The sequence below is a fragment of the Mytilus californianus genome, unplaced genomic scaffold (assembly GCF_021869535.1).
Source record: "Mytilus californianus isolate M0D057914Y unplaced genomic scaffold, xbMytCali1.0.p SCAF_6, whole genome shotgun sequence".
NCBI classification, from domain to species: domain Eukaryota; kingdom Metazoa; phylum Mollusca; class Bivalvia; order Mytilida; family Mytilidae; genus Mytilus; species Mytilus californianus.
Window position 1 is genome coordinate 103638074 of NW_026262712.1, and position 26839 is coordinate 103664912.

General features: G+C 30.9%; 1 protein-coding gene across 6 annotated transcripts; it reads right to left on the reverse strand.

Annotated features, from left to right (window-relative positions):
• Positions 1-3927: 3927 nt before the first annotated feature.
• LOC127706259 (transgelin-2-like) lies at positions 3928-25147 on the reverse strand. Of its 6 annotated transcripts, none has more exons than XM_052210765.1 (6): positions 24982-25122; positions 18380-18469; positions 15580-15666; positions 14492-14550; positions 6538-6760; positions 3928-4466 (listed from the first exon to the last, which is right to left on the reverse strand). In XM_052210765.1, exons 2-6 carry the CDS (start codon positions 18446-18448, stop codon positions 4401-4403), a joined length of 504 nt encoding a protein of 167 aa, XP_052066725.1. In that variant the 5' UTR covers positions 18449-18469; positions 24982-25122; the 3' UTR covers positions 3928-4400. The 6 variants fall into 6 exon arrangements, with proteins under 6 accessions (XP_052066725.1, XP_052066728.1, XP_052066727.1 ...); XM_052210768.1 differs by lacking the exon at positions 18380-18469 and adding an exon at positions 18247-18336 and having other exon boundaries at positions 24982-25111; XM_052210767.1 differs by having other exon boundaries at positions 18380-18466; positions 24982-25108.
• Between the last annotated feature and the right edge of the window lie 1692 nt (positions 25148-26839).

Genomic DNA, 26839 nt, shown 5'->3' on the forward strand with positions numbered 1-26839 from the left:
TTCTACTAGAATTTTCCTGAGGTGTATCTAAAACTCTAGAATCCTTCAAAGTGGTATTACTACCCTTACATTTGATCGATTCACATCAACCTTTTTAATTCATCATAGCCATTTCACTTACCGTATATATGTTAATTAATATATTTCAACATTAACTTTAATGTTTTTAATGTTTAACGTTCATTTACATAGCACTTTACTTTCCAAACCTATGAGCTAACTCGTGTATTCGGAAAAAGAGTTATAAAAAGTTACAATTTACGTCCCTTTGTATGGTAATATCGGCAAAACATTTGTCCGTAAAGCTTTTTTAAAACAAGTTACAGATTTACTTGTATTGTTTTTATTAAATATTGAATCTCGTATTTGGACTGTTATAATATCAATTCGATTATAGGATTTTAAAATAAGACTAAAATGTTTCTTTTATCTATTAAGGTTATAAAGGATTGCAATAATGTACTGCTTTTTTTGGTTATTAACATATATACGGTGTGTTATTGTGCTATGTTGGTTTTTTGTATTTTCGTCTTTCATTTATACGTATGTACTTTGGCTATGGAGTGTCTATATGGCATTTTGTTTTTCTTTGTTGAAATAGTTATTTGTTTTATAGTGCATAAGATTATAAAACAATGTTGTCTGATGTGCCCCAATTTTTGATATTTGTACCTATTATGTCTGTTTGTTTTGCTTACACATTGTTGTCAATATAATGGAATTCTATGCGACTGTCATACAAGTAAGAGGTTTGGTTAGCTATAAACCAGGTTAAATCCACTATTTTCTACATAAGGAAATGCCTGTACCAAGTCAGGATTATGACAATTGTTTTCCATTTGTTTGGTGTGTTTGAGCTTTTGATTTTCCGTTTTGAATTTTCCTTGGAGTTCGGTACTTTTGATATTTTACTTTTCATTGGCTGACGTTCATGACACGAACTGTTAAAAGTTGTAATCAAAAGTAAAAACGCTGATCAGTGCGTAGAACGATTTAATTGATATATCTTGAGGTTACGTATGCTTTAAGTTACTGCAAACTTTCTATGACAGAGTAGTATTTATATGGTCATATCCAGCAAAACTTTTCAAAATTTGTTGATCTTAATGCTAACCATTTATATGATCAATTTGGTCTTCCTATCGAACTGTTTTGATTTTTGTGCCAAATAAGATTCAAATATAGACGAAACGCATGTTCTGTGTATTAAATATAAGCCTTGTATGGACAACTAGAAATAGTTTTTGTCCATCATATCGGTATCATAGAGTTTTTTAAACTTATTTTATTGTACTATCTTCAGTGCATCTTTTGTTATTCTACTGAAGTAGTGGCTAAAAAAAATTCATAACCTCGCCAGAGGCAAGGATATCTCTTCATTTGTTATTGTATTAACAAGTCATATCTGAGAGGAAATTCAGTACAAATAACAGATATTTGATAGTCTCTATTGATATCTTTAAAACATTTTTACACTTGAACATGACATGTGTTAAAGACTTTGACAAGTTCAGGACTCAACTTGTTGACCTTAAGATATCTCTTTGATTTTGTTTTATTTCGATTGAATTATACATGTACATGTTATAACTCACACGATTTATTAAAAACACAAATCTTACAAGTATCAATACAAGAGAGTGACCGTTCAAGATGGGTCCTATAAGTTTAAGCGGATCATTGTTGTTGGGGCTCGGTGGCTGAGTGGTCTTAGTAGTTCAAATATTGTATTGTTAGCCTGTCAACACTGAGGTTGTGAGTTTGAACCGAGCATGTGGCAGGTGTGCTCGACTCCAATCTTTATTCACAAGAATTGACAAGGTTGTTGAATCTCTCCAGTCACCTCCAACAATTGAAACTGACCACCACGAAATAGCCAACAGTAATGCAAGTGGTGTTAAACACAAATCAATCAATTGATTAATCAATCAAACAATCAATCAAGTGTTGTGCTTATGGTTCACAAACAAATCCTAACATTTTTGTATTTTCTCATCACGACTTATTTTTTTTTACGTACAGAATATTACAATTGCTTTTCATTAATAAAATGATTACACTTCATATCATATGCTTCATGTGATATAAGATTCAGTTACTCTTCCAAAGCACCTATAGCTTATCATATAATACCACGTGACTTAACGATTTTAAGTCGCCTAATATTTAGATTTTGCTGTTAATAGCTCTTATGCATTAAACAAGAAAACATATGACCCTGAAGATTATAGCAACTCTATATGGCCATCTACCTTCCTCATATTCCAGCAAGATATTGTAGTTGAAGCCTATAAGTTACTTTTTTTCGTGCATATTTGTGATATTGACAACACTTGAGTATAACGTAATATATTTGTTTACGGTTTGTGTGAAAACGGAATGGTTTAGAGTACGACATATAATGTGTGCATTTATGATTTCATTTGTGTATTTTAGAATCGGGTGTCGTGAAGACTGTATTGCAATGAACAAATTTGGTTATAGTGGTCAGTTTTTAAAAGTATCTTTTATATTGGTCAACAATTTGTTAGAAGCGGGTTATTTACATGATGATATTATAGTTTTTGCATTTTTGCATTGTTGAAAATCTTAAGTTGAAATCTTGGTGTTTTTGCTTGTTTGATTGTAATGTCCATTAACGTCCATACACCTTCAACTCGTTTGAGTCATTTATAATGACATTGTAGACAACCGTCGTAATTTATGTTAAAGATTAAACTCTTATAATATCTTTATGTTTTTACTGTTTACTATTACAAAAACAGTTGAAGGAACAACTCCAGGGATAAATTGTATTTGTGTCCTGTTCTCCTCATACTATGATACTAAATATTAACCGTAAAGTGGTTCATAGAACGAGAGACATCCGTTTTGTTAGAAACATTCATTATCACTTCAAGATTTAAAAACATTGTAGTGCGTAGGAAAATGTAACCGGATAGAGATGAAGTAATACAACGATTACAAGTCAAAGTAAGACAGAAAGTATCATGGAAGAATGAAAAAAGTCAAATGGCAAAATCAAAAGTTCAAACACATCAAACGAATGGGAAATACATTCCTGACTTGGTAAAGGCATTTCCTTATGTAAAAAATGGTGGATGAAGTTAAAATCAACGAGGGACCATAAAACACAATATTTAGACAAACACAATGCTTACAAAAAAAAGCTCATGAACTGATGACATTCGGTATGGTAATAAAATTCTGCTTCTCTGTATTCCTTTGTTTCCAATTCCAGTTCCAATTGTTAACAAAGGGAAACCACTCCTAGTGGAACAAATTGGTCCCTGTCTATACAAATTTAATTGCGCAAGACGGATGTGTTGTGAATGATCTGACAAACGTTTTATTTCTTAAGTGTATCACAGGCATCTGCTAAAAATAGATTACAAATGCGGAATAAAAAAACTGTATAGCTCGCAGTCATTAAGACATGATCCTCCCATATGTTTTTCATTGATAGGTAGTCGGTCTTCTGTGAAACCCTTTACCAAATAATTATAATTTTGAAACAGAGGTCAGTAATTTAAAAATAAACTAGCAAAATTCGGTGGTAGGTCGCTTTCGATAACGTTGGAAAGGGTAGGCAACAACAAATGAAACAGATACGTAGTCATCTAGGTTTCCGTTTACATATGTCTTTGTGATTATTTGTATGACAATCATTCAAATTATATTGCGAACCTGTATTGTCTAAATGCAGGATTGATGCCATTATGATTTATCAGTATTCTGGGCATGTTACAGTTTGGTTTGCAGAAATACATGCTTACTGTTCAATGGAAAAATTATGCAACTAACTTTTCAATCCAGGTTGATTCCTTGACAGAAAGTCTAGGAAAGTCAATTAGAAGCAGGGAAATAAAGTGATTTTACAAACTCAATTATCCAATGCAGAGCATCCACTTTCAACTAATAAAATGATTTACAATAATAGATTATTTTAATATAAATTAAAATTACATTGAGACAACTGATATTCGGTATAAAATTAAAACACAGTGTTCTCGACAAAAACATTGCAGTTTAAACATGTTTTAATGGATTAAAATCCACAAGGCTATCCCGATTTCATTAAATTCCTGATTAGATGTAGAAATATTAAGTAAAGATCTGTTTTTCGTCCCTCCTAAAGTATTTAATCATATATACATCACATTATAATAAATTAATAGACATAGACACAAAAAGCCAGAAACATTCATTTAGCATATCAAGCGTTTCCGAAAAGTCTTGTGACCGGAAGCTGCCGTTACAACAGTAGGTCTTTCATTTATAGGCTTATTCCGAACGTACTCAAGATAAGTTTGTAAGAATCATGTGCAAGTCTGAAATTGTCCCATACTAATGATATGATGACATTTTGAAATGAATGTCGTGCAGCCTCGTTATCACATTTATTCGTTATCCAGGTATTTGACAATTTCTCCTGTGTATGCTGGGATGACTTTCTTTGAATTTGACTGAAAATAGAAAAATCATATGATACAAATAAATCATAAAAGAACTTTCGTCTCAACTCGAATAAGTTTTGTTATTGTTCTGGGTAATTTTAGCATGTATAGTACTATGACTTACACCAAATCCCACAACTGCAAGACTATATTTAGTAGCATGTAACCTTATTATTATTTAACCAAGGCCACCTTCTATTTAATGATGACTAGTCGCAGATATTTTGCTATAGCATCTCCCACTTCAAAGAACGTCCAATTTTCGTAACAAAAACATCTAACAACATGGTTATCGATATTGGGGATTGTTAAAATTCTATCTGGATCTTTTCATGTATAAATGTTTTTCTTCGAAACATATTCGTGTAATTCCATTCACAAGAATTAATAAAAGGATATGTTAAAGACCATATTCGGTTTAAATATCACTTTAATCAATCAAACTGTTGAATCTATATATTTCAGATTCCTTAGCATTAATGTTTATTCTTTTTTATAACATTGAAACACGACTAATGTTTCTATGATGAAATAGTTTGCTCAGATATTGCACAATGTCGTATTATTGTAATCTGTTGCCGTACGAAATTAATTTGGCAGTTCAGAAGCGCTTATTACAGTTTAACAAGAAATGCTTTCCTTAACAGCTTTAAGTTTGCTTTCAGTAGCTGCGACAATTTTTTGAAACAGTATGGTTTGCTTTGTTTTATAAAGGTTTTCAGAAAAATTGAAAAAATATAAAAGGGACAATCTTAAGTCGAAAATTAATCATTTGATACAAAATTGACGATCGAAGACCAACTACTCATTTTTCTACCTTGATTAAAACAGTAAGAGAACAATTACTGAATATTTTTCTCCACTTTGTTTTGGTCATTGTCGTTCTTCCGACTTTGATTTTTGATCGCAGCTCGATATCTGCTTACTTTTTTAAAGGTAAATGTAAAGAACAAATGAAGCATAAAACTGAATCACGAAAAAAGCTCTAAACATAAAAACAAATGTTGAAAATGAAAATATTGCTATGAAATACCGTATGCTCGTTACAAAAACAATAAGGGAACTTTACCCGTGTATCCAAATATATGTACACGCCAATAGCTTGCAAAAAAATGGACAATATTAAAATTTCATTTATTTAAAATTTTTAAAAATGAAGATAAAAAATATAATTACCAGAAATAGTAAAAAAACATAAGTAAAAAGCGCACATATTATACATTCCAATTAAATAGAGTTAATGTATTTTAACCATATAATCAACGAACAAATTGTTTTGGCAATGTAGAATCAGCGAGACACTACCAAAAGGTTAAAAAAGTATAACTGCCATTATAAAGACAACCAAGAGAAGGGGCAATGTGTTACAGTTACTATTTGAACATGTTCCATTTGAATCGAGTCGACTGACTGTACTTGACAACGATATCAAACAATAATGTTTGTTATACTAAAAGATAAGTCAAATACTTTGTCATCTTCCGTATGTATTTATACTGCCTCTACAAACGTGTGTGGCATTCCATTAGGTTTGAACAGCTTAGCAATGATATGAATTAAGGATGTTCGCTACTCTGTTTCAAAATAACAAGCTTTTTAAAAGATTGTTATAAATTGATAGTATATAAATAAAGGATCCAAAAAAACTTTTTGTTTTCGAGAAATAAGCTATTGAAAATTTGGCGGGAAATCATTCTCTCTAGATTTTTCATACAATTAACATTGGCACCTTTTTTCTTTCAAAAACTATGAAAAAATAACAAGGATTTTATAAGATTTTCAAAGATGGCATTTTAAACTATATGTAATTAAATTATGAAAAGAAAAGTAGGGTTTAGCGGGCAAAATTTTTAATAGCACTACATGGATAAAACCTGAGGATTCCGAATATCTGCCAAAAATTCAAAAACAAGAGGAGCGAACATCCTTAATCACACTTTTTGTCAAAAACTTGATCATATTAAAACTTGACAGTTAACAGTGTTAACTATATAGTCATGAATTTGTCATATATCAATTATGTTTGAAAGAAAAAGCATATGGCTGACAAGAACATTCACAAACATTTTTAAGTACTCACACAGAATCCTAAACTATGGAGGCAGTTGATGACGTTTAAGAAAGGACCTTTCCTCACTTCCCATAAGTCACCACTTTGGAATTGAAATTCTTTTTCCAGTCCATACTGTTCACAGCCTTTGTTAAAGTTTTCAATATTTGTCATAGCAACAAATGGTGACATGACCTTCTTCTGGAAAGTTATTGGCGATTTGCCGTCTTTTTTCAAAAGAATGTTGACTAACCTGCAACAGAAAAGCAGATTGTATTTAGATTGTATTATGCTTAAAGCAATTGATTCGTGAAAATGTTCACTGTATCCCTTCAATATTTAAAAACATCATCACATGAGTAAAACTTAAATGAATATTTCAAATTTCCTACTAAAATTAATCATTGGATATATGTTGATTGTATTATAAACTTTGAATTGGCTAAACAGCTTTTATATGTTTAAGATTATACATGTAAATACCTACATATTTCATATTGACATTTAAAAAGGTATTCGTACTCCTCCTGTACTTACCCAGAACCTCTCCCGTTACCAATTTCAAACCATTTTTTATATATTAATATACAAACGGCAACATATATTCAAATGAGATGCTCATAAATTGTTTGAAAAAATTGGTTAACTAAATCTATCCTAATGTTACAGATTATCAACATTAAAGGTCTGGGAAAACACCAAAGCGTGACTTCGAAATTATAACAAATTAACAAGTAACAAAAAATGAAATTAGGTAAACATCTAAAACTTACCATACATTTTTATATACAAATCTTACATCAGAAGATCCATATGCATCAACTTAAGATTGCATATTAGAAATTTCACTTGGATTTAAATTGCAATATGAAAGAAGGCTATATGTGTCCGCGTTGATTAAATACTATTGATACTAAAATAGTGCAATGCATGCATTTAACACGCAATTCAATTTATTTTTGGTCATTCTGAATAGAAAACACGCTTTCATTTTGGAATAATGTGATTATTTACTTTACAATTGTACCAAAGGAGGCGAAAATGAAAATTGTACATAGTCATTTATAGGCATTGTAGATACAACGAATGAACAAATATCGATGAAAATGCTTCTTCCAAAAATATATTTCTTGCAGCTTTTTCGACGACAGCAGAAATTCCCGCATGCAGCCAATTGAATTGTATATGAAGGATAATTAGCAACGAAACTTTGAAAATTACAAAAAGTGCCGTAAACCTATTTGTTGTGTTCACTAAGAACAGGAGGGGTATAAAATGGATGCACATGACACAATATATACGAAATATTCGAAACATTGTATCAAAGAACGAACGCTACATTTTTATCTTTGTTATCATTTCATGTGCAATGTGTTCAAATGTTAAAATCAATAAAATGCACAAATAAAAAAAAATGAAAAGTCTTACTAAACCCAGTGACTTGTTAATTTGACTGCTGAAAAACAAATCGAAAATGTATGATGCTATGAGATTATTAGTAACATAGTGTGCAAGTGACCTAATACAATATATATACGGTCAGTAAATTCCATATGGGGTTAGAGCGAATCTACTCTGATAGACTATTTGTCCCTGATGTATCATCACCTCATTGGTCGGTGATTCGTTACTGACATGATTTATAACATACCTTTTTATAAAAATCGCCATTGAATGAATAAGAAATTATTGAAGAAACTAAGGTTCCATCTCTCCCAGGAAAAGTTAACCTTAAAAGAATTTAGCTATTCCGTTCTCTGTACGTTTCTATGTATTTATACATCCCTGGCTTTCGGATGTTTAGGTTTGAGCGTTCTCATGAAGGTAAATCCTAAAACGCTTCGGACTCAGGAAATTAATAAGTTTCATTTACTAGCACAAACCTCTGCTCGTGGACTGTAAGTCCCCAAGAGTATGATCAGTTCAGTAGTAACTTAAAATGCTCTTCAACTTTATACTTGTTTGGCTTTTCAACTATTTTGATCTGAGCGTCACTGATGAGTCTTATGTAGACGAAACGCGCGTCTGGCGTATAAAATTATAAACCTGGTTCCTTTGATAACTATAATAACATACTGGTTCTGAAATTCCCCGTTGAAAAAATCAATAATTATTGATAAACTTAGGATCCAGCTCCTTAAGGCAAAGTTGACCTTGGATGAACTTGGCTTATCTTTTTTCAGTCCCGATTTGTCACATAGCTTTCAACATTTCTAAATATGTATTTATCCCTGGCTTTCAAATGTTCAATTTTGAGCGTATCTGAAGAAGGTTTATCAGGAAAAGAAAAAGCTTCGGACGCAGGTTACTTTTATAAACCGTTAAATAAAGAAAAAAATTTTTAAAAAAAATAAAAAATTATTATGACGACTGGGGAATGTTTTACTTAAGAAACAATGAAAATGTAGAATACTGGTATGATAAATTGTTTTTCTATTTTGATAAACTGAGGTGACAAAATATATCAATAAATATTTTATTTATTGTAACATAAATAGTAAGTTTGACAGACAATTCGATCTTTTTCTTACACGGGAATATCAGTGAACTTTGTATTTTCTAAAACTGTATCGAAATTGGTGATGCGTAGTAATATTTTTAAATCTAAATCATTGACAATATGTTTGGAAACTAAGAAAATATGGATTAGCGATATAAGCGGTTCCGCAAAAACACGTGACCGGAAGCTGCCGTTTCATAAGTTTTCATTCTGTGGTTGATTCAGTGTTATTCCTCTGTACGTACATCAATCCTTATATTGTTAAAACTATTTTGAAATGTATGCATATTTAAGAAAAAAATATCCAGATGAAATGGTGACGTAATGCCATGAGTCCTTGCAGCATTTTGTATCACATCTATTCGTTGTCCATGTATTTACGAATTTCGCCTGTGTATTGTGGAGAAACTTTCTTTTTGTTTGCCTAAAAAAAAGACAGAGTTGGTTTATGTAAGTATTTCGTTTTGATAATTGAGATGAATACAGATTATGAAATCAATCAGTTCATTTCTTAAATAATGAATCAACACGATGTCTAAGTATTTTCCACAAATAATTCTGCTGTTCTCAAAATATTTGACTGAATGAAATTCTTATTTTAATCCCTGTCTTAACAGAACGGTTCGTTTTTTTATTTTTTTCGTCCGTATTCTTTGGTTACAAGCCGCATGGGACATATTTTAATCAGCTGGTATAAAACTGTTCATGTTTTGTTAATTTAACAACAGTTTGTCGCTCAATTTTATTTCGCATACATGCTAGTAACATATATAAATTTTAGTTTATGAGTTAAAGACCAAATATATGTTAGTAATATAAAAACGAATAGAAAGAGTAATTTCAACAATTAGTAAGTTTAATTGTCAATACTCTTTTATACATTTGTTCGTTTGAATGTAACCAGTTTTTACCTCCTCATTTAATTTTATGGAGCGAAATGTGCCATTCATTGAGTTTATTTTACTCCATATTCTTGGGTGGTGTTAGATAATTTCCAAGCACTGCTGTTAATGGCTATACTCATGTAGTTTTCATGTTGTAAGCGGCCGCTATAATATTTCTAGAACTACATTATTGAGTTGTTTGGATTTGTACAAACATTGAACTTTTCGTACAATTTTGTTGTATTTTTGTTGTACTAAATGTTTGCTCCCCATAGCTTCAATTATCCTTTAACTCTACGTTCCGCTATATAGATGATGTTCTCTCACTAAATAATACAAAATTTGGTGACTATGTTGAACGAATCTATCCCATCGAACTAGAGATAAAGGATACTACAGATACAGTTAAGTCTGCCTCATATCTTGACTTACATCTAGAAATTGACAATGAGGGTCGGTTGAAAATAAAACTTTACGACAAAAGAGATGATTTCAGCTTCCCAATTGTTAACTTTCCATTTCTATGTAGCAACATTCCAGCAGCGCCTGCATACGGAGTATATATCTCCCAATTGATACGATATTCCCGGGCTTGTGTTTCCTATCATGATTTCCTTGATAGAGGATTGCTGCTCACAAGGAAGCTATTAAGCCAAGAGTTCCAAATGGTGAAGTTGAAATCATCCCTTCGTAAATTTTACGGACGCCATCACGAGTTGGTTGACCGTTTTGGAATAACCGTTTCACAGATGATATCGGATATGTTCCTTATGTCGTAACTACAATACCCTTCCCTTTTCACGAATGTGACTTACCGAATTAGACTATTTACCGGATTTGTAATAACATAAGCAACACGACGGGTGCCACATGTTGAGCAGGATCTGTTTACCCTTCCTGAGATCACCCCCAGTTTTTGGTGGGGTTCGTGTTGCTTAGTCTTTAGTTTCTATGTTGTGTCATCTGTTCTATTATTTGTCTGTTTGTCTTTTTATTTTTGGCCATTGCGTTGTCAGTTTGTTTTCGATCTATGAGTTTGACTGTCCCTCAATTTTGAAATACAACATCATGATTTTACATGTGCAAGAAAATTACAATAGTGCATTCGAGCGTCACTGATGAGTTTTTTGTTGACGAAACGCGCGTCTGGCGTACAAAATTGTAATCCTGGTATCTCTTATGAGTTTATTTATTTTATGACTTTTTGCCTATACTCAATATACTATTACTGTTTGATTTCGACTTTCAACTGTTTTTAGTACCAACTCTTTGGTGAGTTTTAGCTTACTAAGTTACAATTTTCGATTTTGATCTGCATGTATACTACACTTACAACAAATCCTAAGCTATGGATACAGTTGATAACATTGAGGAAAGGGCCTTTTCTTACTTCCCACAGATCTCCACTTTGGAATTCGGATTCTCTGTCTACGCCATAATCTTGACAGCCTTTGTTAAAGTTTTCGATGTTTGTCATGGCAACGAATGGTGACATGACCTTCTTCTGGAAATTGATTGGTGACTTTCCATCTTTTTTCAATAAGATATTGATCAACCTATGGAAAATTTTAATGTGTTATAGAAACAGACGTTAACATAATTCAAGGAAAACCAGCTATCATTTAAGAATTCGCATTGCTTGAAAAAGTTTTGCAATTATTGTAAGTTAAAAAATACAGATAATAAGATATAAAAGAAAGGGATATTCTTTCTTCTGTCAATCCTTCAACGAAAATAAAAGGTTAAGCGACCATTAAAAACCTGAAATGATTGTTAACGTTAACACAGAAAGGCAATTCTTTCACATCAATAGTTATTTCAATAAAGATGTATGTCGCTTTTAACATGTGCTTACAATATGTTATGTAAACAGCTTTTCAAACTAGAGCGATTTAAAAAAAAATGATTAATGAATGGAGATCATTGCTAAACTTTTGTAGCAGATATTATTTTTAAATTACGATTTTGTAAAGAAAGAAAACAAACACTGTGATAATATATATTTTCTTTCTATTTTTTTAAGTATTTCAATTCGTTTGTATATGAAGACTTTGATAACATGTTTGCTTCGAAACAATTGAAGTTTTTAAGTAAGGTAATTTACTTCAGATATACTCATTAACAAAAGAAATTCAACTAACAAGGATTAAAGTGCATTTTATGACCGACATGCTGTCCACAATTGTGTTCTGCTACGTCAAGAACATTGTCCATTAACATTAATTAGTGACTACATTTTACTGTTTCCTGCTTGGCAATCATCAAAATCTTCATCAATGAGTGACTACCAGTCACGACATAAACTTTAAACCGTTCCATTAGTATGTTAATTGTCAAAGGCTTCATCTTTTCTTACATTTCCTTGTGAATAAAAATAATGCAGAAGTATTTCAACTTACCTAAATGATTTATTTCACAAAATATGAAGATCTGCAAATGTGCAATCACACAGCATTCAAGCAGGTAAAGCGTATAACTTCCGTATATGCAGATGATCGAATATGTCCATATGAAAATGTTCCCGACGCGTGAATTTGAAGTCGCTAGTGCATCAACATATCGGTACAAATACATGGTTTTATGAAATATTATAACTAGTTTCGATTTTAAAGTATCAGAAAATTTCTTATTGAATGTGAATATTCAACTTTCAGGGAAAAATCATGTTGTCAACCTTCATTTTATTATGTATTCCAACAATTTCATATGATTTGAGGCATGACAATAAAAAAAATAACTTAACAAGAACAAACAAAATATATGAAAATATCTTATTTACGGTTTCCAGTATGAACCAAACCGGGAGAAGTTATAACCAATGAATAGATCTTGATGATAATGTTTTCAATACCATGTACATCTATAAATCTATAAGTATGAATGTAGAATAATGAAATTGAAAATGTTTGATGATATCGACAAATCAAAATGAGCAATGAGCAGAACACAGGCAATAACAAACATTTGTTAATGTTATGCATCAATTAAAAACAATAAATTAAAGCTTTCATACAAACACAATTTTCGAAATCATAGAATGATAAATTTGTTTAAAATATAATAAAGAGAAAAACAAAGTGATCTGAATTTTCATTTAAAAAGTTATAATTTTAGTTCATAGACAATTATGTCTATACAACAATAAACATCTACCACAAATAACTTTTGGCAAAATAAACAAGTATAACTCGTCGGGAGAGATTCTCAAGCATTTTGATATTGAAAGTTTATTGTTAAGCTTTTGGTTTTAAATTGAGAGCGGGAAAGGATAACCAAAGCAATAAGTATGTCCCACAGCAAGAATGAATTAAACAATTACATCTTGTGTTTAGTTGGCGAGATTGTTCCAGGATACTAGTTAATACATTTAATAGGATAAATGAATTGATTAATATATTTTTTTCTAAAATATCAAAACAGAATTTGATTTCTAATTTCATGTTGGAATCAAACCTTCTTATAAACGCCAACTTGTATAATAACTATTCTGTAATGCATTTTTTATAATATGTAAAATGGTTATGCTAAAAATCAAAACCTACTATTGAGATTGTAACGCAAATATAGCAATATTTGTCTGTATAAATGTGTGTGTATGCGTTGGTCTAATTCAAAAAGAAAAGCGTCAAGATTTACATGGAGGGATAATTAAAATCACAGTCGAATGACCGATTATATTATGGTTAAAAGACAAAAGGAGGAAAAGATGAAGAACAGTTCACAAAATGCTATTCGAAACTAAAGTTTGAGTAATTTGCACCAACAACAAAAAACGAGATAACTGAGGTGTTCCGGCAGGGTAACCAGTTCCTGATTCACTAGTTACACAAGTCGCGTTGCCAATGACAATTAAAAATGTGATGACGAGTGCCATCTGGTGGCATTATAAATTTGTATAGTTTCGTATTCAAGATAAAATTTGTCTTAAAACTGCTGAAAATAAAATATAAAATTCTACAATGATCAAAAGGAATGTCAAATTCTAAAATCGTGCAGTTATGCATTGACGTAGAAATCAATTTTACAATATATTTAGGCATACATATAATTGTTGAATTGTATATTACCCATGCATATAGTATTTTTAGCAAATATTTTTGTCTAATAAAGCAGAAATAACAAATTGTACTGATAAGTATATATTATGTATACAAAAAACATTTTTTAAAGATAAGAAACACAAAACATCAATCCTTGCTTTGTAATTAAAGACCAAATGTGAACGTGCATGCTAATATACATTTAAATATGTGCTTTCGACCAACAAACCAAAATAACATATTGGTAATTCGAAATTTTTATGTTGATTTTTTAAGCATTCCGTTGTAAAACTAAATTTTAGTACAATAAATAGAATCAACGAGAGGGATCATAAACAGATTTAGAACTGTAAGTGGTTAATTGACAAGTTCAGGCTTATTAAATATGCGCAAGTGATTTTTTTTTATCGAAAGCATGCTAAATGCATATGCAACATATAATTTTAATTTAAAAAATCAGTTGTTTATCGTTTTTGGCAGAAACAACACAATACAAGAAATAGAATAACTACTAAGTAAGCAATGCAACAGCAACAAAAGACTGAAACATAGCTACTCACTTGCAAAGTGCAACACCGTCCCTTAAATGGTTGCAAATTGACTTCCAATCAGTGCCAGGCTATAAAGGAAAGGGATTAAATAATAAACACAAGCCGAGTTACTAGTCTTTTGTATCTACAGACCAGGAAATCGACTAGAATGATACATGGGTGAAGGTAAAGGAAGTCTCCGAAAAGCAAATTAAAAAAAAATGCTATTACGTTCCTTTTAAAATGAAAATATTCATTTTTAAAATCGTTTGGCATTTTCGAAGACCTGCATTCAATGTGGTAATGATGAAAATTGAATCTTGAGGTTAGATGTGTGTGGTTGCTATGGTTACTATTACAAACATACCTTTGCTCAGCCGCAATGCTTGAATAACCAAAAATACATTTCTACTATTCACCTGTTCACAGCCAATTTGCATTTTTTTTTATTTCATAAATATGAGTTTACTAGTATATAAATATGGAAGGCGACTGTACAATAAAACTTTTATGCCGTTATGCATTCATTTCATTTTACCTTGAATATTAATTTTTTTGTTAAATGAACTGAGCTTTAAAACAAAAACTTTCTCAATTCTGTTCAATACATTAATATCCTAAAAGTAACACATAATTTGTATATGTATGCAGATTAATATAAGAAAACCAATGCCTCCTCACTTAACAAGTTTCTTCCCATGTCTTTTTATTAATTTCGCGAAGGAAATGCCTTAGTAAAATTTGAATGAATAGTTCTGGACAATGTCACGTGTCACGTGTTCCTTACTGCACATGCCACCACATTTAGTACAAAAGGTCAATTGTAATGACTTGTCATATTCGCCGACAAATTAGAACTTCATATTCAGCAATGATTGACTTAGTTTTGCATAATTCGTGAATTAGTGTAAATCCTTATATGAAGGCAAATCGATGAAACTCCAGTATAATATATTAAAAACTACCGATAAATAAGAATGCTAAAAGTCATATAGAATTAGCATCTGATGTAATTATTTGCCTTTAATATAAAATAAAATACTACTCAATAAAGTATGTCTTATAAATAAAGGCTACTAACATTTCTTAACAAGTGACTGTTTATAAATAAAACTTACGATATGGTCGTGTTCGCTGCCGAGTATGGCGTTTACCCAGTTGACTACGTGAGTAGGAGTTCCTGCTGCTTCCTCTCTGTCGTAGTTCTAAAAACAAAAGATTTTTATCAAAGTATTTATGATTGGCTAAGTACTAAACATGACATTGCGATACACGAAATCACTTTTCGTCACAATGTTCAAAATCAAATTCAAATTTAAAGTTTTATTTAAAGTCGATATTCAATAAACTAGATAACCACAAGCTCTTATGAACTTTTTCAAATCGACTAAATAACAAAATATATACACACATACAAGAGTCATGAAAACAACACAATTCTAAACGTACAGTGCATAGAAAGATAACATAGATGACATTTAAAAGTTAAAAGCATAGTTTCAGTCAGATGTTTCTTTCAATGTTCACTGTGCTTTGTGCGAATCCATACAAGTAACTGTTACAAACATCCATATGTAAAGTATATCCTTGTATTTTAGCTATGTATTTGTTTAAACATAAAATTTCATATTTTGTTAAATATTTTATCAAAATCAATACGAACAATTAAGCAAACTATTTTCAAAATGGATCATTGCTTCCTTAAAATACATATATACAATTATAATATATAACAAATCAAAATAAAGTAAATGTCAAAATCAACTACAAGTGAAATGAAGTAACCATTTAAATTTCAAAAACTTTAAATTGAGAATGATTATGACAATAATGTTAAATTGTAACATGGAATTCTCCTTCTTGCTATGCTAAATAATTATTACTATAACGAGTGACAATACTGACACTTGTACAATCTAGAGTAATATAGAATTAGTGTTAATTAGTATAACACAATATATATGTAGAGAGAGTGATAGGGAAAAATATAGATAAATATGAATCTCTGTAAAGATTAACACCATAAACTAAATACTAATTCAAGCAATGCTATAAACAAAACTAATTTTAAACGGATGGTGGATTTCATAAAATTGTTATTTTTGTTACATGTTTCTATAAGCATTTTGTTAACTGAAAAGGAAATCTAAAGTTAAATCATACAAATTCCACCACTAGTATCCAGAAAATACTTATAAAAATAAACAAATCACACAATCAGTATATTTCAGTATATGTTGGGCTTTTATGTGAGAATACAACATGATAATGAAACAGCTTAATGGTTGACCATGAAAATGAACGCAGATGAAGCAATTGGATGACGATTATATATTTTCAAATATATTTGAACCATGTATCTACATGTTGATTTTGGGTCATTTTGAATTTAATTCTGATATAAAAGTTGGTCATAATAAATAGATGACATAGATGACAATGCGCTAATTAAACATTATTGTAGCCATTCGTATAGGCGGTTACTATTTGTTTTGTCCAGCAACACTGCCACCATGCTTGAGTCAGGCTTCAGCATAGTATAGTTGTTTCTCTTGTATGTAAATATTGTACTATGTTTTTAAAATCTTTTTAAAAGGTACCGTAATGTGTGCATAATATAATGTAGCTATTATATTTCATGCAAATGATGTAACGTTGACTTTGCACTCTATCCCTAAATCGGTCAGGATTTTGATATAATTGATAGATAAAATAAAATATTGGCATTATTTCCTATCTTTCTGAAATAATATAAAGGCATGTCTTTGTCTTATAAATTTTAGAAAAAGTTTTTAATGTACATGAAAATGCTGAAGTTAAATAAACACACAATCACGAATTTATATTTCATGTAAAAGGAAAACAAAAATTTTAACGTGAATACATAAATGATGCGTTACACAGAAAAATTATAACTCGATCAACCATGCGTCATTCTATCTATTGCGTTTTAATATACTTACATTTTATACATTTCACAGTTACATGTATTCGTGCAATAAACTAAAACTAAAAATATTAAGTGATGCGCTTTGTATGCTAGTGCAGTAACATTTTGCAATGTCAACGTCACGACAAATTTGGCATATATGTGTTTATATTCTAGCTACAATCTATTATATGGATTATACTGTACGAGAAACAACTACTTCTAGATCTTACTAATTCCAATTTTCGTTGCACTTCGTAGCCTAATCCCGCCTTAGAAGCTCGGAGTGACATCCTCTGCCCTCAATGTTGAGTTTTTTCTGTTGCTTATACTGCGAATAAATGATATATGATATTAGTATGATAATGAGGTAAGGGACACCACTCTACGTGTTATTTGTCATTATAATAATGACTTCAGACTAGTACACTCTTGGTCACGACTTTGAATCACGACACTAGATGAATACTTTATTCCACATTATATGGGTTTTATATTTAATGAGGTCAAACCATGTACATCTTTTACTGTTTAACAATATAATAGTTCACACATAAAGTAACAAAAAGTTATCGTGCATTATTCTTTGATATTGCACTAATGCAAATATAACATCAAATTATCGACGTCATCGACGACAAAAATATGTTGGCAACAGTTTTTAAAGCTTTGCTAAACAATAATAGGGTAATGGCATGAATTACGGTGAATATTATCCCTCGTAGAATGTTTATTGCACCCGTGTATACAAATCTACTCAGGACAATATTTACTAGTATTCATGCTCATATCAGAGACAAATGTGGAATAAAACATTCAATAATCACGTGTCATGATCACGTGTCATGCCGCTTACCGCTTCCATCTTCTTTTCCACTTCATATCCCAAGCCGGATTTATTTGCACGACCGCTTCCAGACATCTTGAATCCAGAAATTCTGATTATCTGCACATAACAAAAGCATATAGACTTAAAAATAAATGCTTACGTCTTCCAATTTCTTTTCAACTTTATACCCAAGACCGCTTTTTTTAGCTCTGCTACTTTGTTCACTCATGGTTGCTGATTTGTCGTACTGCTGTTTATTGAAAAGTAAAAAGAAATAAAAATACTCTTTTCAATTAAAAAAAAACTTATCGGCTGTTAGAAAGTTTAAATGAGGAGAGCGTGAAGTCCATAATACTCCTACTGCAGAACTGGCATTGCACTTATCATGTTCTATTTCTCAAACTCTATTTGTAAAAGGAAGCATAGTTTCGATAAGAACCCTTGTTGTGGCTGTTCTTTCTTGCGTGTAGTAAAAATATATCGTTATTGTCGTGGTTTGCTTGTATAGTGGTAGGTTGATCGCTTGCACACTCTTGTACACAACTAGTTTCGAAAAGTCTACCCATTAACCTCCTTTTATTCTATCGTGGTCTTTTTCTGAATGATAACTAAAGCAATCTCAAATGTATTCACTTTTTGTATTAAATTGTGGTATTGTTGGAAAAGATATAAAGGATTTTTTTATTTTCCAATAAACATTTTTTGTAAAACATTGTATAGCATGTTATGAATAGAAAAAGATGAAGTAATCAATCAATTGTTGTCAGATAACGCATCATCTGAACAGTTACTTTTAATTGCAGAAAAAAAAAATCGGTTTCCTTTACGTCATTGGCAAGTTTTCAAAACATTGTGCAAATTATTAGATTTATGAGTCAGACTCGCACCTGCTTTCACCTTAATTTGATTACTTCGGTTTCAAGGGATTATAGTTGTTAGCAGTTTAGATCTACAAAGCAGCAAACGTGATATCAACGTCTACAAATTCCTCAGACAAATCCTAGCAGCCATTCACAAGATCAGCATTGAACGGAGACTCTGTTAGATGGGTAACTGTGTATTTATGTAGTACCAACACGTTCAAAGATCGTGCAGGGTATGTCATACAACTGAGATAAGCAATCTAAAATCATTTAATCAGCAAAAGTGCTGTATATAAAATAACTGCAAGAAGGAACTTATCTGAATGTTTTGACAGCCAGATAATGGTGATATTGTTTCAACGTCAAGAACGCTACATCTTTAGAGTTTCAATATATGAAATTTTTGGTCTTGTGCCAGAATGAGCTTGTGTAAAAAAAATATCATATTTTATTAGTGAGTCATTTCTTTATATTACCAAAAAATAGAAAGAATTAAACACGCACGCGTTTACTTTCGAGTTAAATTCTCGAGTGAATAAATTTAAAAGAGAGGCGAAAGATACCAAAGCGACGTGCAACCTCTTATGTCAAAAACAAACTGACAACGCCATATCAAAAAATGAAAAAAGACCAAAAGACAAACAACAGTATACAAAAACTCAACATAGAAAACTAAAGACCGTGCAATAACACCAAAAACAGAGGTGGTATCATGTGTTCCGGAAGGGTAAGCAGATTCTGCTCCACATGTGGAACCCGTTGTGTTGAAACCGGCAAATGGCAAAATTTAGAACATGAAAACAGAAAGTGTGTATTTTGCAATTTAGATGCTATTGGTGAGGGATATCATTACATTTTTAATTGTTCAGCTTTTCCTGACTGTAGAAAACAATATTAAATTTCATTATAGGAATAGACCTAGCTAACACTATGAAATTTCATGGTTAACTGAATTCCAAAACATATTTCTTACACATTTAAAATTAACGTATATGTCAGTTTATCGTATGCCTTACATTACAGTTATGTTGGATTATTGTCTTTTCCTCTGGAAGTGAAGTGTCTCCTAAATGACACTGTAGTACTTTTCTTGTTTTTACAGCAAAATGCTTTATAAATGTGGAACCAGTTCAGCGCACTCACTATCCCATCTCCTATCCCACTTTCACAGTATCAATAAACTTAAACCTTTAAATCTTAATAAGTAAGGATATGATTGTTAAACCATAAAACAACAACCACATCTCGTTTTTAAAAAAAGTACAGTTAATTGTGTGTTCTTTGTGTAAAAGACATATACATTACACATGAAGAAATATGCCATTTCTTTATGTATTAATAAAATTTATAATCATGACAGTTTAATAGACATAACTATTCTATGTGACTTGTTTCTGTGAAAATAAAAAAAAAATCTGCTGACCGATAGTTTTCTTTTTTTCGTTCAAAACAAAATAAAAAGACAAAAACCAAAAAAAAAATCTGTCACTTTCATTCATTTCAGAACAGAACAAAACTTAAGTATTATATAGTGTCAGAAAACAGCCATGTGTAAAATTTTGGATAAAAACTACATTTTTAAGATCGAAAGTTTGATGTAATTTTTTAACATTTAAAAAATTATTCGGAATTTATGTAAACTTTCAAAATTAAAACATATTATATTTAATATGAAAAGGCCAACAGATCACATCTTAAAATTTCATTTGTAAGACAAATGCTACATCTTGATTATATAAAAACGGAACATTAATTTGTTCATCTAACGGAAATTGTGTAATTAAAACAAATGTAATGCATCTACTGCGTCGACATCTTAACTTGTTAAATCCAGAAAAAAAAACAAGTCGGTATCTTCCACGCAAATAAATTTGATTAACCTTGACCGCACATGCTTTACTGAATTACACGTGCATTATTATCTTATCTATTTTTATCATCATCAGTGCCTTATATTTACATACGCCTGTGCGTGTGAGTCATGGAATCTACTGCAGTGGAAGATGTTTTGACAAATGTATTTCAGCAATGCGGAAATAGCATAACAATTTTATACAGTTGTTAGTGGATAAGATCAAGACAGATTATAATTAATCGTTAAGAGCTCTAGAGGCAACCATTACCGCACAAGTACTATATAATTACATTGTAATTGAATTTTATGAATGCATCAGATACTTATCGTAAAATATGCACACTTGAAAAAGACATGCACCAGAATTTGACCTCCGATCAATGTTGGGATTTTGAATATTTTCCACCTTACTGACATACCAACATTTATCAGCAACACGTCCAGGATTGTGTCTTGGGGATAAAAGAATTCGACGAGAGGTCTAGGGCCGCCCAAATACATGTATGTGTAAGGCATGATATTCTGCAACAATTTTATATAATTTCGTTAGTGGCCACCAACTATGAATCATCCTCGGCCAATACTCATCCTTTTAATTACTTAGAACATGAAATTTCTGCAGACCTCTAGGTTCAACCTCGAGATTTAATCTTAACTTGCTTCTATGTAGTTCTTAAGGTTGGTACATTACAAGTTATTTATCCCATAACGAAAATTCAGGTAAGATTTACGAGGATTGAGTAATTAATATTGACAACACATCAGAGATGTTTACCTATACTTTGTTTTATACTGTGATCGACAATATCTTATTAATTTTATTGCGTTATCAGAAATTATGATCAAAGTAATAAGATTATCAGAACTAATCCACTATCACAATATGCATCTTTGATTCATAATATGCCCTGTTCATTATTTTCCGCCTACGGCAATAAAGACCTAAAGACAAAATAGTTGTAATCCACAAGTAGAAAATGTCGTTGAACAACAAGAATCAAACACCAAAACTGGATTAGAACGTAACTTTTTTTTTGTGAAATGAAAATTTAATAGGTGTAATACCACCAAATCATAGTACGTCACATCCTGTTTCATACGAAAAAGGGTAGAAAAAAAATGTTCCCTTGAATTTGACAGTTGTAGGAAGTTAACCCTGCATTTCATTATAGAAAGAAATTTCTGGGTCATAACATATATCTTGGGTGTTTCAAAGCACCATTCTTTTTTTTATGAGGTGTTTCTATAAAATATTTTGGAAACTTGAGGTTACATGGTTATTAAAGCTTGTAAACATGGAAAAAGTGGTGAACATTTTATTAGTTAACTTCCAGTTATGGTTATTATCTTATATGCAATGAAATGCTATGTGAAATTTTGTCTGTAGTACTGAACAGGATAAAAGTTTACTCATGCCAAGTATTTCTTTATTTGAGACAAAGATAAATTCTGCCCAATTTTTTTGAAAAGTGCCAATTTAACAAAGACTAATGGGGGGATGGGGGTTGGAATCAATGGTGGTATTACTCCTAAATGTTTCCAATAAAAGAACATGATTACGACATTTAGATCTTTTAGAGAGCAAATCAATTATATTTCCTTCTTACACTTACGTTCATTTCTTTGAAATTAAATTAACAAAAAAACACATTTCAACTTGTATCACGTTATCAATAATTCCGTATTCAAATTTATAATAAACCGTAAGCTTTACATATAAACAGACGAATACAGTGACGTATAGCTGTTAACTTCTATGTCATTTGGTCTCTGGTGGAGAGTTATGTCTCATTGGCTATCATACCACATCTTCTTACTTTTATAAATAATCTTTTTATTGCAACTCAATTAAGATATTCATATGAAAAATCCTCATTCGTATAACTAAAGCACAGCAAATAGTGTTGCAAGTTCTTGTCACTGAAATTATGAACTGATACATGTATCTTGTGATTTATTTTCGATTTTACCATAGGTAGGGGCTTAGTTTTTGTAAATTATTATTTACCTACTTAACACGTAAATTACAATTTTGTCATACATGCATTAATTGTTTGGTAGGATTTGCCGTTTTTACGTTTTTTGCCTGGTGTAATAATATTTGTCAATTACGTTATCTTTAAAATTACTCGTTTGGTCTGCTAACTATTTAAAAATTATTTCATTAATTATGTTAACTGTATTATTTGGAAAAGAATATTATCCATCTATTTATTCATATTAATTACTTGTGTGTGCATTGAAGTATTCGAACACTACAGAAAATAAATAAGAAACAGTGGAAAAATTAGAAGCGCAAAAGCATTTCCAAAAAAATACCGACTGCTTAACCCATCAATCAGGCACACACAACTACGTATCAGCTCTAACTAATTACTAATGGCACAAATATGTCGGTAATATTTATAGCTGATTATATATCTTCTCTGATACTTAAAATAGCTCATCAGCAGGAATTGTCTTCAAAATATGCAGAATAAGCAAAAAATTAATAAAAAAAATTATGAAATCCAGAATTTTTCTATATCAAAATATTTTGGATACATGAGTTTTTCTCGATATATGTATTGTGTCCTTTGACATTTAATCTGAATTTGAACAGAACGTAACCCTTTGCCCCTTTGGTTAACATATTGCAGAGCTATATAAGAAGCATTGTCATCAATAAAACATTGTGGGTACGTCACGCAAACAGTTTCAGTTCTGATGATGATCAATACATATAAAGTCCGATCGAGAAAAACTGATACAAATATACAGTAACATCAGTAACATCCGGAATACTTCTATCTCACCACCTGCATGAGTGTATATGTAAATAAATATGAATGAACGCACTTTTATATATATTATCCTGATAACAATGGATAACATTGAAATGTTAACGTCGCTCTAGATTCTATAACTGAAAGGTTAGCATATATTGTACATCTAAATGCATATCGTATACTGTCTGAATTGATTTTATAGTAAAATATTGAGATAAAAGGGGGAGGGGGGGGGGGGGTGATTTACACACAAAATCAGTATTTCTCTGACACACGAGATCGTGGCTGTCCCAATTCAGAAACTTCGCATGGGGTTGTTATTCTCTCTTAATATATTTAATGTAAAAAAAATAAGGAGATGTGGTATGATTGCCAATGAGAAAAATATCCACCAAAGTTCAAATGAAGTGGATGTAAGAAATTTAAAGGTTTGCTGTCTCTGTTAAATAAATTCATACCATGATTATGCTTTATGTATGGTTTAGATGTTTGTCTGTGGACTACAAGATAAGATAAGAATTTGTGTTCGCCAAATAAGTATCCGGATGGCATATAACAACAAAAAAAATATGATTGGGAGCTTTTACATATATTTTATATATATTGAATCTTAACATACAAATAAGGGTAAACCTAGTGACCTATAACTGATAACTTCTATGTCATTTAGTCTCTGGTGGAGAGTTGTCTCATTGTCAATCAAACTACATCTTCATATTTTCATGTAATAAAACTAATATTAATATTTGAAATTGACATTTGCACAAAGGCACTAGGAAGTGTATTGTGATTAATATGCAGAAGAAACCAATATTCGAGGCTTTAAGGAGAAATTTATACTTGTAACGAACGAGATAAGCCAAACACATATATATTATGATATCTTAATATTTTTTGCTTTACAAACTGGTGGTGTTGGGTAGCTGTCTTATACACGTTGTAAAATGTGCTATCTTTACGATATGTATTTTGTTATTGTCATAAGTTATCGCTTTTGTTTAAAAATGCAACGATTATGTTGTTTTTCCTATCTTTTCTTTCATTAAAACCGTTCATAACGGAATGGTACATGTAAAGTTGAGAAACAAGTGTGAACTACAGCATTGGAAACGTTCCGCTGAGTTGGTAAAATGTCACTTCCTCGTTCGTGGGTTTAACTTCCTGAATTTATAGCAAATCTACGGAACAAATGGGAAAATAAAGAATTATAGTGAAAAGTGGTGAAACTTCCACTAAGTAGATACATAAGATTTAGAAATAGGTAAAATATACTTACTCTAAAGATTGAAAGCCTTCCTTCCTACTCCGTACAACAGGCGAACTAACGTGAAAATATTATCAAATTCCTCGTTTTCACCAACCGCCCTTCGCCTACTTCTATCCTTTTATAGACAGACAACACGCGCCCATCATCTGATAAATACTTTGGTTCGCTTAGTGAAGGGTAACTTGAGACACAACGATAACATAGCGTTGCTTGAGTCAACGGTAGAAAATATACAGCAAATAATTAACTTTCTCTGTGTATTTCTATATATATTTATGACTCGCGTTTTTTGTTTTACTTGTGAAATTATTAATGAAAGAATTTCAACTATTTACCTGCTCATGTGCTGTTATTGTAGGAATTTATTATATGTTTCAGTGGGATTTGTGCTTATTGCGAATACATGTCTTTGAGAATAGAAAAATAAACAATGGCATGGAATGTACGTTGTAGGATAATATCACATACAGATTTTATTATCATAAACCATTGAACTAGATTAAAGTGTCAAGGATGCACGTTTTAAATTTGTCAAAAATCTCAAAATTGATTTCATTATGATGAATATCATTAGCAAAATTTAATCATCTTAATCTAAATCTTTTACTTTTTTTGGAATTATTCAAAATACTTTTCCAATATTTTGTTTTACGGTCGAACTACGTGTTTATCAATTTATGCAGGTACTCTAATATTTGCTGCTGAATGTTTGCGGTAAATTAATGAAATTAAGTTTCAAAATTTAATTTTTAAAAACGAAATAAACCCAACATATGTACACTGTACACAGGTATAGTCAAAAAAAAATATGACTCTGTTTAGAATGGTTCACGACGAAGAAAATTGCTGGTGACACACTTTTTGTATAACTTTATTTTTTTTTTTTTTTTCATTTTTTTAAATATTCACAGAATAAAAATATGTCTGCATGGATACATTTCATAAAAAAAATATTCTTGAAAGTAGTGGTAATATTAATATCTGATCAGAACAAAATGACTTTAACTCAAAATGGCTAAATGTTAGTTTAAAACAAAAGTTATTTGACCAATTTCAACAAAACTGACGCTCAGATATATGTTATTCGTCAATTAAAGGACTTGCATGTATCAAACATATTATCAAATAGAACATTTGAGTTCGAAAAATCATCAGATATATTACCAGACAGAGATAGGATAATATTGTGTAGGGTTAGAACTGGTAATCACATAAATAATGCCAATTGAAACTGGTGGATCGGTAGGTTTAGATAGACAGAGAAAATATTGCAATGAATGTCAATGTCAAGAATTAGGTGACGAATTTCATTTTCTTTTGAATTGTAGATCTGTAGACGACTCACGAACACTTTTTTTATAATTTGAACTGGAACAGAGCAAAATGTACATAGTTTTTAAATTGACTAGCAGGTTCTTTTGCGTAGCATTTGCTCCAACTGTTCATATACATAATCTTGTATATCAATTGTAAAATTTTTGTCTTGTTAGGTGCACACATTATTATGTATACTATGTTTTATTTTCATTCTGTGTACCAGTGTATAAAGTGGCTTTTCAGAATAAAATGGCTTTGTTTTGATTAGATAAATTATACATGCTCAGTAATATTGTAAAAAAAAATTATAAAAAAAATATCCATGTTCATCTTCTACTGCAATTTGTAAAATATCTGTACTATTTAATATCGAATATTACAGACTACCTTGTTTTACTAGAATTATATTTCTGACTGAAATAAATCAGAAATAAAATGTTTCTAATCGATGTGTAATAAATCATTCCAAAGTGTGTACATATGTATTTAAGAGTCTTGTACAATGACACCACTCAGCTTAAACCTCCGGGTAATTAATAAATAACAAAGT

Coding starts and splice junctions, on each gene's coding strand:
- LOC127706259 (XM_052210765.1), bottom strand. CDS start 18,448: ATGAGTGAACAAAGTAGCAGAGCTAAAAAAAGCGGTCTTGGGTATAAA. Junction 15,667..18,379: donor TTGAAAAGAAATTGGAAGAC/GTAAGCATTTAT, acceptor TTTTGTTTTTAG/AACTACGACAGAGAGGAAGC. Junction 6,761..14,491: donor GACGGTGTTGCACTTTGCAA/GTGAGTAGCTAT, acceptor TTTCTGTTGCAG/GTTAGTCAACATTCTTTTGA.